Source organism: Pomacea canaliculata, linkage group LG7, assembly GCF_003073045.1.
Source record: "Pomacea canaliculata isolate SZHN2017 linkage group LG7, ASM307304v1, whole genome shotgun sequence".
Taxonomy (NCBI): domain Eukaryota; kingdom Metazoa; phylum Mollusca; class Gastropoda; order Architaenioglossa; family Ampullariidae; genus Pomacea; species Pomacea canaliculata.
The window spans coordinates 22,013,020-22,032,702 of NC_037596.1; the positions used below are offsets into that span (position 1 = coordinate 22,013,020).

General features: G+C 44.8%; 1 protein-coding gene across 1 annotated transcript in view; it reads right to left on the reverse strand.

Moving 5' to 3' along the window:
• The window catches only part of LOC112567533 (protein turtle homolog A-like), a 185,477-nt gene that overhangs the window by 95,620 nt on the left and 70,174 nt on the right, over positions 1–19,683 (reverse strand). The window contains 1 exon segment of the mRNA XM_025244229.1: positions 4,526–4,722. Coding sequence (XP_025100014.1) covers positions 4,526–4,722 — 197 coding nt within the window.

A 19,683-nucleotide genomic window follows, 5' to 3' on the forward strand; every position in this document is an offset into this window, starting at 1 on the left:
CAGTCCACAGTCAGCCCCTTCTTCAAGTGAGCTATCCGTATTTTTGACTGTTTAAACTGTACTTAACTTTGCAAGATAATAAAACACAACAAGCTACATCGGTTTCAGCCACGAAAAAGTGCATAACACTGAATATTTGTTAGTTTTAAGTACATTAACCTGCTATACAACAAATTGCAAAATGTTACTGCATTGCAATCAGCATGCACACAGAAACAACACAACTCAATATTTATTTACAATTGTATATTTTCATTGACTTGTGATAGTTACTGTAGAACAATAAGACATGAAGGAAAGCGGGATGCTCTGACACCTAAAAAGGTTTGAGAACTGGGGTTCCAAACAAACAACAAAATGTCCTGTCTTAAAGCACAACTTCATGTCAGACTGTGTTTGTTTATAGATATTGATTTGTTGATTTACTAGGCACCGAGTAAACAGTTTCACTTCTATTTTTATTTAAAATACCACGAAGTGTTTTACCTGTTTGTTCGCAAATATTTATAATTCGTCCAACTGAAAACTTCTTTTAGAGAAAACTTTCTTCTAAAGGTCACTCCACATCTTCCCTCTGTAGATATAGATGGCTGCTCCACTCCTAACAATGTTTATTTTCCAGTTATAGCCACCCTGTCTCCCAAATTACACTTAATGCACACTGTGTTTACCAGTTTGTGCATTCCACAGATTGTGTCCATCTCGCCATTCAGTAATTATGCCAAGTCTGTCTTCCCATCTCGCCACAGTCACATGTATTGCAGGTCACAGGTCACATGTATCGCAGTTGGACGAGGGCAAACTAAGAACTGAAAATACCCGGTATCAGCGCATCTTTGCAATCTGAAACATATAAATGGATGTTAAATTATCAATGGCAAGCAGCACCTTACATTACATTTATTATAAGCAATCATTTATTTTCTATTTAGTCATCACTAACAATAGAGAAGACAATAATTCACATAATAATCAGATTTAATAGTCTAATTTACCCACGCAGTCAAATCAACACAACACATTGTAGACCTTTGTTCGGAGGTATCTCATGGAAGAATGAAAATTTAAAACATTTCAACTAACCGAATTAAATAAAATTAAAAAGACAAAAGTAACACTTACCACTGTCCACATCCATAGCAGACAATTGCAATACAATAATTTCCTCGGGGGAGAGTTATGTGATGCAGCGCCATCTCGAATGTCTCCATGGACTTGTACAATTTGTGTCTCACACATCCTTTGTCGTCTGCTTTGTACGAATGGTGCTGCGGTCTGTGTAGCACAGCTGGTGCATCGTCATCAACGTCCACTCAGTCACAATTTCCTTCTAAACATGGACTTGAATGAGTGGCACATCAACATCTTTGTCAGTGATGTCTCTAAAGTGTTCCTAACACTCACATCCACTGAAATCGTTCGCAAAGTCGTCTCAATGTGCAGTTTCTGACACATTCTTGAATTAATCTGCCAAGTTATAACTGTTCTGAATGCGAAAGATTCGAAGGCTAATCAGAAACGAATAAAGCTGATAATTCTTGGTCAGTAAGGTGTTCTTCCGCCCTTCTCTTGCTTTACACAGCAAATTTCGAAATGAGAGCAAAGACTGGGAGTTGCCTCTTCGTCAGCTAATCGCCGAGTGTTCCTTTTTGTTATCAGGGCAATTCAATATCTCATTCTCCCATGGGATAATGTTGGGATCAACTACAAAATTCTTTTGTTTCTCTTAAACTTGTGCAGACGATCTTTCAATTGTTTAATACTTCAATCAGACAGGACAGATTGAAAGTAAAGATTCTGGTCTCTGAGGTAATTTATAACATGATGGGATTCTGATACCAAAACAGGATTTGATTTGTGACAATTTTGTCATTTTCTTGCAGCAATCAAGAATGATCGCCATGGGCTACCACGATTAAAATCCATTTTAAGACTATTTCTCACTTTCATATTAACATATTCACGTTTGTTTAATGACCAAAAATCCATTTCAACAGAAAAGTGAAACTGCACAGAGTTGATCCAAATCACCTTTCGAATAGGATATTGATTATCCCGAGTCTTACATGTACAAGACAGACTAGGAATCACTCAGCTGGTAAGTTCGTGACCTCAGAATAATGAGCAAACGCCACCTGGCGAACATCCTGGATAGAAATGGATATGTCGCAGCAAAGTTAAGAGCCAAGACAGAAGAATGGCCAGGTTTGGATCCTGTCACTCAATTTCGTCACCACTGGGGGGCCTGTAAGTATTGCTATAGACTACCTAGCCAATCAGCGAGCTTCTGTCCGGCTTCTGTCCAATCAAATTAGCCCTTCGTGACATTATGGCGCAAATCAGATTGTCTTCATCAGCCGGGAGTCAGGCGCGCCCTGCGCCTAATTTGGCGTGGCTTAATTCCATTGGCCCTAATCACCTCATACGCGTTCCAATCAAGATACCGCCTCAGTCGAGACCCCAACCTGATCAACATAACACAAAGTAGGAGTGATTATCGGGCTACAGTTACCGCTCTTCACCAACGACAGTCGCGGGGCGATGATGAAGAGGAGACTGACCTTTGACCGGCATGATCGCGCGCGCTTGTAGCCAAGAGAGTAGAGCACACGGGGAGTGTGGACAATGATTTTGTTTGGTGTGGCTACAATGTTGAGCTAATTAGCGCCTGTACCACAATGAGCTAATTAGCGCTGCTACAACAATAAACTAATTGGCGCTGCTACAACAATAAATATGTTGGTGCTGAGGCTTCTGCATTTGGCGCTGCTACACTGCACTGCTACAACTGATACAACAGATTTGTCTGGCAAGAGTTAGATATTGTCTGGCACTTCTACAACAAAAAAATATGGTCTGGCACTGTTTCTCTGTGTTTGTGGTCGGATTGCCTGCGGTTGTCTACACTTTTCAATTTGAATGTACAGATGGGATGGATCTTTCAGTTGACTAACAGTCTCCATAATCCGCTACTCCCTTTGTGGCCCGTGATTTGAACCATCACCTCAACAACTCTTGTAATCCAGTTCCATTGTATGGACCTGCAAGTTCTGATGCTGTCCTAATAATTGTGTTGCGATTGCTTACTTGCCTCTGGCCTTGTATTTTTCATCTCCTGATTTTAATTATTTTAGGAAGCAGACTTTTTGAACTAACGCCATGACAGTTTCATCGTCTGTCTCGCTACGATGGGCCTCACGTCATCGCCACCGCTGTGTTTAAACATTTTGATACAGATTCTCTCTGGTGACACGTGACCATGTGGATACCAGCAATCTGACGATTTTTGCCTCCTTCTTGATTGTTGATGGATTTATTCAGCGTTTGACAAATGATAGGAATGTATGTGGATATAAACTGTCACCCATCGACATCTTGATCTACGAGCAGGGTGTCATCTTCAAAACTACATCCTGTCTTTATGTCAGCTTATCTGTCGTGTGTGTCGAACTTTATTATTGTTGTTATTATTATTCAATTTGTCTTTATTTTCCACAACAAAGCACTTATTGCCAAATGATAATGGAGGAAAGTGCTATCATGCAGTTTACAAAAATTACTTAATTTGCTTTAAAACAATCACTACCGTGGTCTTCAATCAAAAACAAAAATGTACTGAGGATGACCACCTTACAAACACGCGTTCGAGATTAATCATAAACACATACACAAACACACTTGCGGTCATGCTAGTGGAACAACAACAGAAATTTTTTAAATATTCACAAATAATACGAGTGCAAGATATTCTACTCAACCAAAGTCCATTTTTCTCGCCCCTCACAGATTTCACCGCCATTGTGAAATATCATCCTTACAAGGAGCTGTCCCGTTTTCTAATATTTTCTGGAAGAAAGTAACCGCTGACTTGTGTGTGCCTTGCAATCATCTTAGGGAGGTCTGAATAGCGCGTGCTTCTAAAATAACCATAAAGATCGCCAGCAACTCGGAAGTTAATCTTCAGGGATCTGATTAAAAAGAAGTGCGCTATCTGCGGAAAACCTGCAATATTCATGCGCGAACAATGAAACTAAAGACACAACTGGATGCCTGGAATTATTTCGCAAAATCAGAAAAAAGACAGATTCAGGAACAGGAAAGTGTGCTGCGGTGGTCTCCAAGAGGAACATGGAAACAGCGGGAGGGGCTGAGGACGTGGTGACGTCATAAAGTAACCGTCAAGCCATGCTCGCACGATGATCTGTAACAGTAAGATGATGCTAGAGCATCCTCCTTTCCCTCCTCCCCACATCCAGTGTACAATTTACCTAATGTCAGAGGAGATGGAAGGAGAGCGTCAGTGCTATGCAAACTTTTATTTTATCTTTTCTCCTACTCGCAGGCGAGATTTACACAGAAATCCGCGGCACTAAATTACGGCTTGGCGCCCTTCCATGCATCCAAAACACGTTTCGGGGAAGTAACACATTCTTAGAGGCATCAGCCCTCTGTTTGTATTCTGACCACAGCCCCTACACACAGGTCACGTGGCCAGGCGAGGTGGGAGGGCAGCGGGTAGGGTTACCTGTGGACTGTAGCCGTCATACTTGAAGAGGATGGGGTCCTTGATGCCCTCCTTGCGCCACTGCAGGATGTAGTTGATGGGCTGGTCACCCGGGAAGATGATGGAGCAGTCGAGTATCTGCTGCCCACCCACACTGGCCACCCGACTAGACGTCGGCACGCGTGGTCGAGACTGGTGCTGCTGTCCGCCCCCGGCATCTGTAACGAGAGTTACACGCTCTTACATCTGTAACGCCGGTTACACAATGATGTGAATGACAGACATTGTACGAATTACAAGATGTTACATTTGTAAAGCTTCTACGAGTATGCGCATCATTTAAACTGTTGTGTGCTGCTTATGTAACAAGGTAGAAGCTGCTTTTGTACATCTGTGACAGATGTTACAACATGACAGGAGTTACAAAATCACAAGCATGACTTAAAGGATTATACAATAATAAAAATCTAGAGGAGGAATTTGAAGTGTTTACAAGCCCCACTGTTTACACCCGACTAAAGTTACATGTGTAACACGATTTACAAGCCGTGTCCGCCGCCAGGCATGACCGCTGCAACAAGCAGTCCGGCCTTTGATGTGTGTGCCGCCCACGGCGCCGTTAATTAGATGAAAGCGAGCTTGCCGCTTGATTCCCACAAGTATTTGCCACTGGTCTATAAATAGGAACATGCTGTTTCTGCCTGAGTGAACATGTCTACTGAGGAAAACAACGCCTGCAATTACTTTCAGGAACCAGAAAGAACGAGCTGTTCGCATATTTTTAAAATTGTTTTGCTTTATGTGTTTTACAGAAATATTTTATAATGATAATAATTAATTTATTAAGTATTATTCAAATTATAACTCTTTGTTTTTATCTCTCTCACAAACACACAAACACACATATACAGTATGGAGGAAACAGGAATACCCGGAGAAACCACCGACGGTCAGTCCTGGTGTTTTGTTCTTAAAATACGAATTATAGAAATATTTTATAATGATAATGAATTCATTCGCTATAATTCAAATTATCTCTCTCTCTCACACACACACACACACAAACACACATATACAGTATGGAGAAAACATTAATACCCGGAGAAACCACCGACGGTCAGCCCTGTAAACAGATGTTCTCACAGAGAGATGTCCGTCTGAGCCGAGATGCGAACCAACGACAACAATATTTCTCAGGCCCTTGAGACATTGTACCATAAACTGTTCTACTTTACGAAGAATATTGACAATGTAGATATTAATTACAAATGAAAATTAGGATTGTAATGTCTCTGTGACACCATATTTCATGCTAGCAATGTTTGTTCTCTTTACACCGTGCTTCATGCTATTTCTTGTCGCCTTCTCCAGACATGCTAGAAGAATCGGAGGCTAACAACGAGGACTTTTTCGACAAGTTTATAGCTTTAACTCCAGTTTTCGTTTTACCTTCCTTCGCTCTGTCTCTGTCTTTTGTTTACGCTCTTCCCTACTTTTTCCCCTTTATCGTTAATTCCCATCATTTGATTAAACATTTTTTCCGCTCAAATCACGACTTAATTTTAAAGTTTTTCGAATCTTTTTTGCTTTTCCGTTGTGCTGCACGTCCCTGTAGGTTATTAATAAGGACAGCCTAACGGTCCTATCACGTGCCGACATTCTTAACGCAAACAGACGACGGGAGGGAAGGAAGTGAGAGAAGGACAAGGAATGCGCCGTCAAAGATGTCAGCTAATTTCAAACAACATATTTCTCACAAAAACAACGCCACCTGTCAGCAGGCTGGGGTAATTTAATGGAAGGCAACTACGAACGGGGGTCTATAAACCTTCATTTACAGGAGAGAGATTAATCGCAAGAAAAAGCTGTGGAAATGAAAATCCTCTTTCCCTTATCTGACCAAGTGTCATCACAAATTACTCTAGCTCTTAAACCTGTAAAAATGTGTGAGATCATCCGGAAAAAAATACTGTTGGTGGCAAGGCTGAGTGGATGAAACGGACATAAGATTGAAATAAAATTGAAAAGAAAGTCAAAAATACGTCTGAAAAAGATTAATAGAAAATTAAAACAAGATTGTAGTCAGATTAAAGCCACGAAGCAAATATGATTAAACTGACTGAAGTAAGAGGCGTTTGACGGTGGGTCGTGGACCTGGTGACTTGGAGTCAGGTCGTCTGCAATATTGAAATGTGGACGCCCGCGATCTGTGTGTGCGAGTGAGTGTGTACACACACATACACGTAGGTGCTGCGGTTAATTACTTTAATGCCAAGCCAACAATTCAGACCATCTCTTATCTATTTAGCAAAAAACAAACAATCCCACTGGTGCCAGAAACAAAGAAAGAACAGCGTTGCCAAGACGAGATGTGATCCCATGACAGCCGGTCCTCAGCGTATTGATGACAAGTGCTTAACCACAGCGCCACTCAACCGCCGCTTGCATTATGGCCTTACAATGGGTTCTAGCGGAGCCTGGCTGGCTGTGACCCGGATGTATAAATGAGTTGTTGTAGTGTGGGCCACATCTACTGCTTCTACTTCACGCAACAGTTCTTTGTCGAAGTAGCTTTCAAGAAGGTGGCAGGCACTGTGCCGCCCCGTAAAGACCTACTAGTCACATCAATGATGTTCACGAAATAGGTGAGCAGGTGTTACACAGGTAAACGAGTCTGAAACGCTCAATGTTCGCAAACACGACCGTTAATAACTCAGAGGGCCAAAGTCATATCTCGCGCTATGTAACCAGGTAACGGAAAATCTCGTTCCTGTGTGAGAATACCGCGCAACGTCACGCCGCGAGTTTCCACTTCAATCAAGCGTCAAGCGGAAGGGCGATGAGTGGCTTTTTTTTTTTTTTTGATATGGACTTCTGCTACTCTTGGTGTGGTATCGATGATATCACAAACGTGTATAGTGGACTGATGTCTGCTTGCCTAGACCAACGCTTAGCCTCTTGCAAGTTCTCAGCTGCTAGTCTCGGCCAGCCTAAATAAAGAATCTGACTAAACCGGAAACTTTGTACACACCAGCCTCGTTCTAGTAGGTAACGAAAAAAATAGTCTGCAAGCAGTTTGTGATGAGATAAACATTAGCCGGGCTCCTTTGTAGGTAGCTGTGATTTAAGTTGCGCAGAAATCACTACCGAAGTGACTATTCTGTCTACACGGAGTGTTTTCTCTAAGTCTAGCTGTAGCCAGGCTTGCTTGGACCTCAATGTTAAAATATTTTTGTCCAGATGTCACGCATTACATGTTACAATACTCCTTGTTCGCACGTAATTATCTCTGAAGGCGAGAGAAACGTGATGTTGTGAGACTTTAACGAGGATAAAGTGGACGGTGTCGCCTCTAGGTGTAATTTCGTTCAGATGTCTGAGGAAAACGACAGGCATGGGCACAATCCCCTCTCCCTCCACGACCACCACGACCACCACCAACACCACCATCACCCCATCAGCAGCACACCCTCCCCTAGCATTCCGTCAGATCGATATATTTCCAATCTTATTCGCACTAAATTAAGAGAACCTCTGAACGTGTTGCCGATAGCAACTCTTGTCAGTTTTGAATCAAGTAGCATAATCATTGTCAGACGGGAAGTAGCATTATTATTTTCAGGCGAGTGCAGTAATCAATGTCAAGCGAGTACTGTCGGGCGTGCACTGTAATCACTGTACGGCGGCCATGATGGTCACGTGTACCACCACAGTCTTACAGCCATTACACCCCAGTGTAATACTATCAGCCATGTGTTACTGTCAGGCAGGTAGTACTAAAGTACATGTAGCATAACTTTACTGAGGTGACCAAGTAATAACTTGCCAAACAAGAAGTTGTTTAGCTTATCCGACACCAAAAGACAACCGTCTGCCAGGCCAGACGACAAAGAAGGAAATGTCAAATGTAACACGGAAACTAGGCCTTGCGACACTCGATCATTGGTGTAATAATTAAAAGAGATTAAAATCTCAAAAAATGTAGAAAATATTAAGAAGCATGCATGATTCTAGCTTAATAACGAAAGCCAGCGTTCTCAGTAATTAAGTCCGAATAAAGTGTTTCACATTTTATTTATATATATAGATGCTTCTGGCTCATTCCGACGCACACATAAATATACAAGAGTTGTTAGTAGTTATCAATATTTTCAGAGTCCAGGATCATCAGCTTTAATTCATCTCTAAGAATAAACTAATACTCAAGAAAGTCTTGACCGATGGTCATGTGCTTCTGTACAATGGCGCTGGTTGTGTCAATGCTAAGTGCTAATATTATGTAAGCTCTTTAGTTGAATTTAGCATCCTGACCAGTGAAAACCCTAACATGACCTCACACTAGTGATTGGGAATCAGAAATAATCACAATACATGTGATCAGCCGACACACGAGGACAGAAGTCAAGCGCAGGCGATCGATACAGCTCAAGGAAATCATGTCACTGGGAAAAACCGAGTGATCAATACAGCTTACAGATCAAGTTACATCACCTGGCCATCCAGGTAGTCAATAAAGCCCCAGGAAAGACCCCGTGATTCCACCAACATCCTACCCGTATCGTGTCGCCGAAGCCTTGCGGATGCAACCTCCATGACATACATCCGGGCAACAATGTAGGTTACTGTACATACATAGATAACACAGTCAAGATGAACAAGCTACGGTGCATGCCCCTGAAAGAGAAGATGAAAATATCCATATTATAATAATAATACAAAAATGCATGAATTCAGACCGGAAAAGAAATCTCTGCGCATGCGCTGCTCGCCACCTGCTTCCGTCCTCAGCCTTGTCGTCCTGCATTTTTATGGCCACCATCTGGCTCTTCTCAACGACCTGGGCTCAGGCGAGGATGAAGTCAGTCGACAAGAAAAACAACTCCCGGCACTCGTGAGAGTTCGGTCCTCAAGCGGACACCGTTTCTTTGCTCGACACAAAACAAAAAGAAAAGGAAAACCTGAGATTAAAAAGAGGTGGCCGCCAGGATTGACTCTGATAACTTCATCAGCGTCATCTGTGACAGATCAAACGATCTTCCGAGAGGTTGAGGGCAAGAAAATTGGCGGGGAGGTGTGGGCGGAGGGACAGGAAGCGGTCTAGTTAGTGTCACGAGGCCGGCCGAGAGGCGTCGTAGGCAAGACTGTCAATGAAAGACAAACTGTGAGCACAGCTGCTACTTTTGTCCAAATGAATATTTATGTCAAGTCTTGAACTCAGCTCGACATGTAGCCTAAGTGATGCACTGTGCTATTGTTCTGTGGCTGGTTGCTTGCTTGATTTCTTTTACCCCGAATCAGCAGTCAAATTCTATCTCACGATGAGCTAGCACCTCAGAGAAGCAGTATCCAGAGAAAAAAGATACGTGACTGAGACGAGATTCGAACACACAACTCCCAAGTCTCATTGCCACGGTGACAAGCGCTTTACCGTTGCGCAGCAGGGGCCGGCCTTGGTCGCACTAATAGACTAATTAAAGCACGTCAAAGCAATGACAAAAAAAAAATCCCATAATATTTGCATTTCAATGCGTGTTTGTGCGTTTCCACTTTTTTTCTTTATCTAATTAATTAAATTTTGGGCGCGTAAAGCACGAGCGGGAGATTCCACTGCAAACAGGTCGATGATTTAAAAAAAAAATTGCGACTGAGCTGCCGGATGTTCGCAGACCACACCACCAGAATACATTTTAGTGGAGAGGGGCCGGGTGAGTGCTGGTAGAATCAAACAAAGACATCAGCATGGAAACATGATTGTGGCATTAGCTGGATACAGAGGACAGGCCGACACCCGGTGCCAACTCTCTGACCCATGACATCAATCTTTCGTCTGCAGGTAATCTCCTTTCCTCATTGTCATCTTCGTCATCCGCCATGTAAGTGAAGACCCAAAATAGTGAATACAAATATAAATGCACATAAAAGTACAGAACACGGGACAGACAGACCTACACAAAGTACAAATATACAAAATGCAGAGCAGAAAAATATAAACGCACCACTCCCAGTATACAGAACACGAATAATTGTGGACTGTCCGGACTGCTTTTGACATATTTTCTCATTCTCGCAAGAAACCTGTTCTGAAGATCCCTTATTGAGTAGTATGGTCATAAGTCGACGCTCGAGCATCAGCGAGACAGTTTTAGTACACCCCGCCATCACCGGGTACTTTTGTGTCGTCATAAAGCCGTATTATCCACGACCCTCGCTCAGTCTCGCTCCACAAGAAGGACCAGGGACTATTTGGCATCAACGTGGCCTGCAAGACGAGTATCCTTGCGCCTTGTGCTCATTCTCGGCACATGATTGCGCGCGCATCTTCATAAAGCCCTAAACCAAGTTGCTGACGTCCCCTAAGTCGTAAACTCCGTGTTGACACTAAGTCCTCCTTCATCACGCAGCACCACAAAGTACCCAAACTGACATCGCCCTCTTCATCATCCTCACCGCAGGTCGGGCATGCCAGAGATTTACGGGCACGGGATATAAATATATAAAAAAACACCTCGATGTCTGCTCCTCCTCTCGCCGCAATTATTATCTAAGGTCGCATCTCGTCGGCAGGGTTGAAGCAGCAAGTTGTAGTGCCTATAAGCGGGCCTGCGGACACACTGTCCTCTCTGCCAGACGATCATTTCCCTGACGTTTGAGACACGCAGGCGTCAGGGGCCGAAGAGACCGCTGCCCACACACAATGGCTCACGTATGGTGCCGGCAGAGACGCGCGTGCCACAGACCTACGTCGAGCATCTGCGCGGGGTCGGAGGAGGTGAGTGTCTGCGGCAGATGAGTTAGGGGTGGCTAATCACGAGGACTTGTCGACAGGCTCGGTCACCTAACAGAGACCCTCGTCTCAGTCTCGGTGAGATGTAATTAGCACTAGCAGTCGCGGGCTGCGGTCTCCGGGGACCTACAGCGCCCTCCTCAAACTTGGCCTTGTTGTTCATTCCCCCACGCACCCACCCCACCTTCTCCCCTTAGTCTTCGTCATCTTATAGAAATAACTACTCCCTGACGGTCCGGTTGTAGGATACACGATGATGTCTCATGTCTGGCCAACATTCTCTCAGGATCTTCTACATTATATGCGAGCTCACCCATTTCTTTTTTCTTTCTTTCTCTCACACACGAACACTAACGCACATGCTCACACGCACGACTGACGTCTGGCTGGATGGCGTTCAAAAATAACACACCAGGTGAAGAAAGAAATCCCCTCTTCAGCCAATTTTTTTAAGTACTCCTTACAAAAATAAACTTCAAGAATTTCAATACAATGCTGTAGAAACACGTTAAATTCCGTTAGCCCACGTGACAAAGCGAGGAAGCGTGAACAACGCCGCTCTAGTCCAGTGGAACATGGACATCTTCATCCCTTTCCTCTGGAGATGTGAACAGTTCCGCTACAGCTTGAGGAGACGTGATCAGAGCGATGTTTGTTGATGTTTATTTTCACAAGCCAGGCATCATACCTGGTAGAGGAAGGTAGACGGATGGAGGTTCACGACAGCCTGCAACTACACAACTGACCACTCAACAACAAGGGACGTGATTTATCAGGGGAGGTAAGCGGCAGGGGAAATAACTTTATTTATAGAGCGGCAGGCTGCAGGCGCTTACCTACATGAAGTCGCACGAGTATACACTTATCAGTAGACATCAAATACTTGTTCAAAGTTCATTCCAATCATACACACGCGCGCCCACAAACACAAGGACAAGAATACGACAACGCCCTCGTCACTCCCCCTGCTCGCTCCTCCTGCATCCACCAGGCTGTGAAATCATTTGCCATTACATAATAACATTGGGGAACACGGTAAATGTGAAAAAAGGCGAGAAAAGGGGAAGAATTTGAGTGAATTGAGCGGGAGGGAGAAAAGACATTACGTGTTGAAGGGTGGGTGCGGAAAGGGAGGCGACACGAACACCGCGATTGTATGAGGAGAGGGGGGTGTGAGGGAGGAAGGCTTGCAGCGGGAGAGGGGATGGTGTGAACACGCTAACAAGAAGTGACAGCCCGTTATTTCTAATAATTCATTTCCAGCAGCATGGCTGACGTTCCTGTTTATCGTTGTACGTTCTTCCACTTGCTGGTGCGAGCACGGCTTGTGAGTCGATACGTCCTTCATACCCTCTCGCCCACGCTCGACCTTTATCCCCCACCCCTATACCCCGTCTCCACCCCTCCTTTCACCCCACACCCTACCTTCGCCCTTCCACCTCTTCATCCTCCTACCACCTCACCTCCTCCTCATGCAAGCGATGCTCACTTGAGGGACGAAGGTAAGAAACATTACGACCAAGCATTGACACTACGTCAAAAGAAAAAAAGTAGAAGAAAATGGAAAAAAAAAATAGATCTGGGATGGATGGCAGTGTGTGTGCGGATGTCCGTGATAGATCATTGTTGCGGCTACCCGGCCCCTAGGGACCGTTACTCCAGCCAGCCAACCAGCGGAACTTGCAGCCCCTGAACCGCGGCCGTGAGGATCAATGTCAAGCCACCGCAGATGCCCCGCGGGAGGCGAAAAACAGATTGTTGAACAAAAGATAGCAACGGATTCGAACCTTTCCAGGATCCCGGCCCGCTGTTGTAGTGCTCGAAACAATAGCGCAACTGAACAGAACTCACACTTCTCTCTGGCTGCCCTGAAAGTAGAAGAGACGACCACAGTTCTAAAACAGTAGACCTCATCCAGATACCCAACACAACCACCCCCTTCTCGACTTCAGCTCTGCCACCCGCTTCGTCCTAGTCTCTTGACACGACCAAAGGTCCAAGAGATTAAAGAGAACAGCAAATAGGAATGCGTGGAGCTCTTCTTCGGAAGATTCCAGAAATTCTACCTTATAAATGGCGGCCGTGCGACACGTAATCCGGCTTTCATTCGCCTTATAAATGCAAAACGTTATCAACACAGACCTGATTTTTTTTTTTCTGAACCAAATCGATGAGCGAGAAGAACCGAGTGCAGGAGAGGAAGGAGACTGAACACCAAGGTTTCCAGAGAGAGGTTCTGGGTGTCTCTTCTGTTCTACAGCTTCCAGACTTGCCATCCTCGCTGCTTTCAGGAGAGCAGTAAACGATTCCAGGATGTCTGTGATGCCAGTTCCACATATTTCACAGTAACAGAGGTAGAACGATATTGTGGGTAGATCGGACCACTTTCTAACGGCTAAAAAAAAAAAGAAATGAAATGAAACCGTAACGCAATTCTGTAATCGAAGTCTGAACAGGTGGTGTAAATTAATTTTCTGTGGACTTCTCGTTTTCTACAGTTCGCAAAAAAAATCAACGTACTCATCGTCATGCGACACTTTGTTCGATAATATTTGTTTTTAATTTATCCTATTCTAATTGTATTCCCTGTAGTTTCAAACAACTCTTCCCCTCTCCAAAGAGAGAAAAAAAACAAACCAACCTCCCCGCGCGCACACACACACAAACAACAGAAGCCAGAAGAACCAGGATAGCAGGACCCGGAAGGACCCCTCCACACACACACCACACACACCTCCCTACATCCTCGCCTGGTCATTGGCAGCCTGGCCACGACTGATGGAGCTGTGAAAGCCACCCGTAACACGAGAAGACTGATCTGTAATTTACAGCAATGGCGCCGTACACCCCGCGCTGCTTCCCTCCCGCTGGTCTGCTGGGCAGGTGGTGAGTCCAGGTGCTGCCAGCCTGTCCAGCTTCCTGCCAGGTGTATGGATGGCTAGAACATGATGAACCCCAGTGCCAGGGCCATACTTCTCACAGAACAATGACCGCACTGCGTCATACAGGGTACAGACTAATGGCCGTAGGGCGTAGTGTAAGTGGTTCATCGTGTCTAACACACCTATCCCAATAGAATACCAATTACTATAACATATGCTGGGTTTTTAGAGGAGTGGGTGGGAATATTATCCGCCGCGGGCATCAGCAGGCCTCGACCCTGAGACCCTCTGCAGTATAGTCGCCCACAAGGAGAGAGAGTCTCCCCCAAGCACTATACTCACATACACATATATGTTAGGACTTTCACGTGTACATAGTGGAACACATGTGTCCGGTAAAACACCAGTTCGCTACACAAACACCTCCCTTCCATTGCCTGTCTTGTCTACACTATGGCTGTCTACCTTCAAACACTGAGACTGAACACTACTCGCTTCTTATGACGACCATCAGTCAGACGGCCTCGCGCTCTTTTTGTGGCGCGTGTGATGCTGCTGTCTCGACATTAACCCTTTTACTTCTGACTGATGACAGTGTCTGGGTGGATGTGGGTGGAGGGATTAATATAAAGCGAAATACTGGAGTGACTGGTCCGCACAGTCAAGCCCTGATCCCACACAAAGTACAAATTAGCCCAATAAGGACCTTTCCTTCGTGGGGGAGGGGATGAGTAGGAGGGTGCTGGAGGAGGGCTGAGGTCATTTTTTATCCAGTCTGGCCTGAGACATCTTCAAGTCTTGCTGTTACCGTTTTTGTCTCTCGATAGATTGATAGATACGTTCCTTTCTTTCTGTGAACATTAACCCCAAATATAATCCTCTCCCAGACTCCAACCTAGGCCAGTCCTAACTCTACCAGCAGACAGGGTGATAAAAACACAAAATAGCTCAAGAGCAAACAAAAAATGCCCTAAAAGGGTAAAAAAAAATGTTGACACGGATCGAACCCACAACCTTCACATTCAAGTCCACATTCTCATCCCTTCACTATAGCAGCTTCATGGACTATCAGAAATGCAGGCTATTTCATTCTTCCTGCCATTTTCCTACATCGCAAATCTACTTTGATTGGTTGAGAATTTCTGTTCCCCATTCCTCTTGGGAAAAATAATTCTGGCGACCTCCGAGATCTTCGCCTGCACGAGTGTGAGTGGGGAGGGGGAGATTGGAAGGGGAAATTGGTGTCACGGCCAGACAGCCAGCCTGTAAACAGATGCCACAAGCAGAGAAAGAACAGCGTGCCCGAGTCGGAGCTGAACCCAGGACAGCCAACCTCTCACTCTGCTGGTAACAGGCACTACCGGTAGAGTGACTGGACTGCCTCCCTCTCCTCCTCCCTCTTCCTGTGAATGAATTCGGCTCACCCTCTACCCAAAATCTTCCTCAAAGGTCTTTACTGTCCCGCACTCAATGACCTTTTCCATTTTCGGTGAGCCGTTGCACAAACGGGATCTGTTTGTTTCCCGTTTGAGGCGATCGGTTCTCGCGGCTGAAAGGTGGAGGACGATGACGACATGGCCAGATGTGTCCGGATGGCGCAAGGTGCACGACCCGGGTGCAGACCGGGTGCAGGCGGTGACAAAGCTGACAGTAAGACGCCGTGATGAGGTATTTACATCATTAGCCTACCCTCTCCCTCGCGCCACCCCCAGTCCCACCTTGTGTCTTGTACTTTCTCTTCTTTACATCGTCCAGTCATGTCTTTCCGATCGTCTACCCCTCTCGTATATATCTCTCTCTCTGGCATGTGTGTGTGGGTACGCGCGTGCGCATGTGAGTGTGTGTTTGTGAGAAAGAGAGAACTGTCTGTCATGTTTCCTGTGTCTCTTGACAAGGCTATATCTCCCATGACATAGTTTCATCATCCATGCATCTATGTCAGGATTTGAAAAATAATAATATAACATCATCGTCATCATCTTCAATTTTCTCCAGACAGCGTTGATAACACGTTTCCTGTTCCTGTTCTCTCCTGACGATCTGGCAGACTGTTGTCGGTGAGGACGGAGGACACAAGAATTACCTCCTGTGAAACCCACATACTTTGAGGGAAAAGTTGAGAACTTGAGACAGCTCTAAAGTCGTCATCACGGAGCGGAGATTAACGCCATTGATTTTGCATTTCATTGCCTCGAGGCAAAAAAAGTCTTCTAAGCACAGAGACGACGCCATCATCACCCGCGACACCGCCTGTAACCGTCGCCGTCGTAATCTTCGGGTAAATACATTCATACACTCGACTTTATGTGGCTATCAGGCTGTCGTCATGGTGCCGCTGCGCCGCTACTAATTGTTATGAGCGCATTTAGTTTGACTAGCCTCTGGTGCCCGCGCCATCTATGTTTAATTATCGCCCCTTTGGCGCTACACCAGCCTCGGCTTATGCTGGTCTGTTGGTTCCGGTGCTGTGGTGGGTGTGTTTGCTCGCACCCAGGTGCGTGTTCACAGATAAGCAGTCACATCCACAAGCTTTTTTAATGCCAGGTTCTGACGCCGCCAGGCAATAAACAGCAGGCGACAACACGGTATGTTAGAAAATAAAACCCACCAACAACATTTTTCGGTTTAAAGCCCTACATCAACAATATTATTATCCTGCGATGTTGTAAATATCCCGAAACAGAATTTACATCTCGATTATTTGGCCTCTTCATTCAATCACACCTTCATGCGTGGTACAACCTGTTGACATTTCTGTGTCAAAATTTATTTTTCCAGACTCTACAATTGTAAATCTTTATCCTGAAAGACCTCATAAACAGCTTTCTATAAATATTTTACCTATGTAAATGTTCACCTCCTACGACTTAACAGTGTAAAAATGTTTCCTCCTGTGCTGTAAATCACACAGAAGAATATAACAACAAAACGGACAACAGAAATAACCAAGCGCTAAAATACTGATATCCGAATCACGTCTTGCGCATGCGCAACCATTCGACTTCCTGTTCTACATTAACGCAATTTTTCCAAACCTTGGGTTTCTGCTTTCCTTGCTCAGAGTCCTGTCACACCAAAACATCTTCAAAAGTGAGATTTTCCGCTTTAATCTGGTTTTCTCCTGTTTTGCAGAATCTCGAGGAAGATCATAAGCTTTTGCCAAACATCTTGAGCTGGGAGTTAGGGAAGCGGCTAAGAAGGTAAATAAAGCATCAAAAAGCCAAACAAAACTCAACACCCGAATCGATACAACCACAAAGGTTTAGTCTTGCGAGCAGAAATCCCAGCTCTCCTCTACACACGTGCACACGGACAGTGTCTGCACGCGTACACACGCACACATCCTATTCTGAGCTCAACCAGCCAGCCCTTCATTATCCCACACACACACCTCCGGTTCTCGGGGTCAAAGGTCTCAAGGTGTTCTCCATAGTCTCCCTGACACATCATTTCTCTATGCTTTTAAGTCTTTTCTACTATACTTGTCTACATCTTGTTCCTCAATACCTCAGGTAGTAAAGCCTCTTCTCCACTACTTTGGGTTAAGATTTGGTGAGGGATTAGATGTAGGTTTGTAGGTTTTAAAAATAATTGATTAGAGTAAAGAAAATGTTGAAGTCACGGTTGGGTAGTCGGCAACCGTACTGGTTTGTTCGCGCATGCGTAGAGGGGGTAGCGGCAGAACTTTGTGGGGGAAAAGACAGCTGCCTTACTTTACCTGTTACAAAAATGTATGCCAACAGTGAAACAATTTATGTCCGACTTGGAGAGAAAAACGAAAAGTGACTTAAGTGAAAACTCCATTTTCTTTTTTTTCCTTTCACTCATCCCAGTTTCTAAAGAGAGAGGATCGCGGTACTTTGAACCAATCTCGGGTGTTGCGACTTAGTCGGGTAAAAGATGCGATCAAGAACTGGTCCAACCACCTCCAACAAAACAAAGTGATTTCGTCTCCCCGTAACTGGATCCACTTTTTCTGTTCAGATGCAGATTTCCTCTGACGTCTGGATTTGCTGGGAGGAGGAGGAGGTTTGTTTGTTTATTGGTGTTTTATGCCATGCCAGCAACTAAGGCTATATCATGGCAATAAAAAGTTTTTATGTTTAAAAGTTTCAGGGTAAATTTTCTCCAGTTATTTAACTTAAAATCAGACCACGGTAATAAGTTAACTAGATGTTAAAGAAACAGATATGGTGTAAAAAGGGTGGTGGAGCCCAAAAAGGCCGCCAACAAAACAGAAATTACATAAGATATATTAGACTTAGATTTGGTGTAAAAGTCCTATTCTTTTTAAAAAACCAAAAATAGCTGCCGATGGGATGGACCTAAATAAAACATACAGTGAATCCACTGTATAAAATTTTTGACGAATGGTCTGAAGCCCCGGACAGTTCATGAGAAAGTGTACTACGTCAAGATGTCCCCCACACCAGGGGCAACCTGGTGGTTGTTCCCCTCGCAAGAGGTATCCTTGCGTGGCATATGTGTGTCCTGTCTTTAGTCTTGTTAGGACTACCTGGGAGGAGGAGGAGGAGGAGGGGAGTGGAGGTGTGGTGGGAAGATGGGTGAAAGAATCTCTCTATCGGAAGATGGAATCTTGGCTGCAGGCGAGCTGATGACCACCATTTTCATGGACCCGTCTCGCACCGCGCGGAGGCCGCCATTGCTGAAAGCGACCAGCTTCCGATTCCACGAGCAGCCAATCACAGCGCAGCGCCAGATGAAACTAAGACTAACTCGGGATAAAAGAGTTCCACATGCCGCAAGCTTGTACCACAAGACGACGATGTCATTTTCAAGGGACGATGGAGAGAAGAGGGGTGCGAAAGATAAGGCCTTTAATGAGACAAATAGTAGCAGGGCTTGACGCTGGGTGGCGGTAATACTACGGCCTCCAGACACCCTCCGTGTCCGGCTACCCATGGAACATGATGCGCCTCGTCTCAGAACCTGAATCCTGTAAGTGCCTTTGGCAAGGTGTCACCTTTCTGATGACGAATACGTAGGCAGTTGTCTTGCAGAATGGTCAGGGTTAGTATGGACAACTGGGTGACAGTGGGAGGGGTAGAAATGACAATGTGCTACCCAGTTGGTGGCGGAGTGACTATAGCGCCTGTCACCGCGACACTGAGAATCGGGTGCCAGAGGTTCGCATCTCGGCTCCAACATACCTCTCTCTGAATGTCACACCTGTTTACAGACTTGACCCTCGGTGGTTTCCTTCGGATACTCCTATCTCTCCACGTTATGTGTGTGCGTGTGTGAGAGAGAGTGGGTAGTCATGATGTGAATAACGGCCAATCAATTGGTAAGACACGTCTGCAACCTGCTGATAAGTGTGTACTTACTTCATTTATGTAAACACCCTGAGTCCGAGTTTCGTTAATGAGGTTAGGCGCTCTACAGAACAAATTATATTTATTATTATTATTCTACCACACAAAATGTGTGTGCATCCTTCACCTCACTCAAAATAAGATGTTAGTATACTACGGTTAACATCAAAAAAGCTT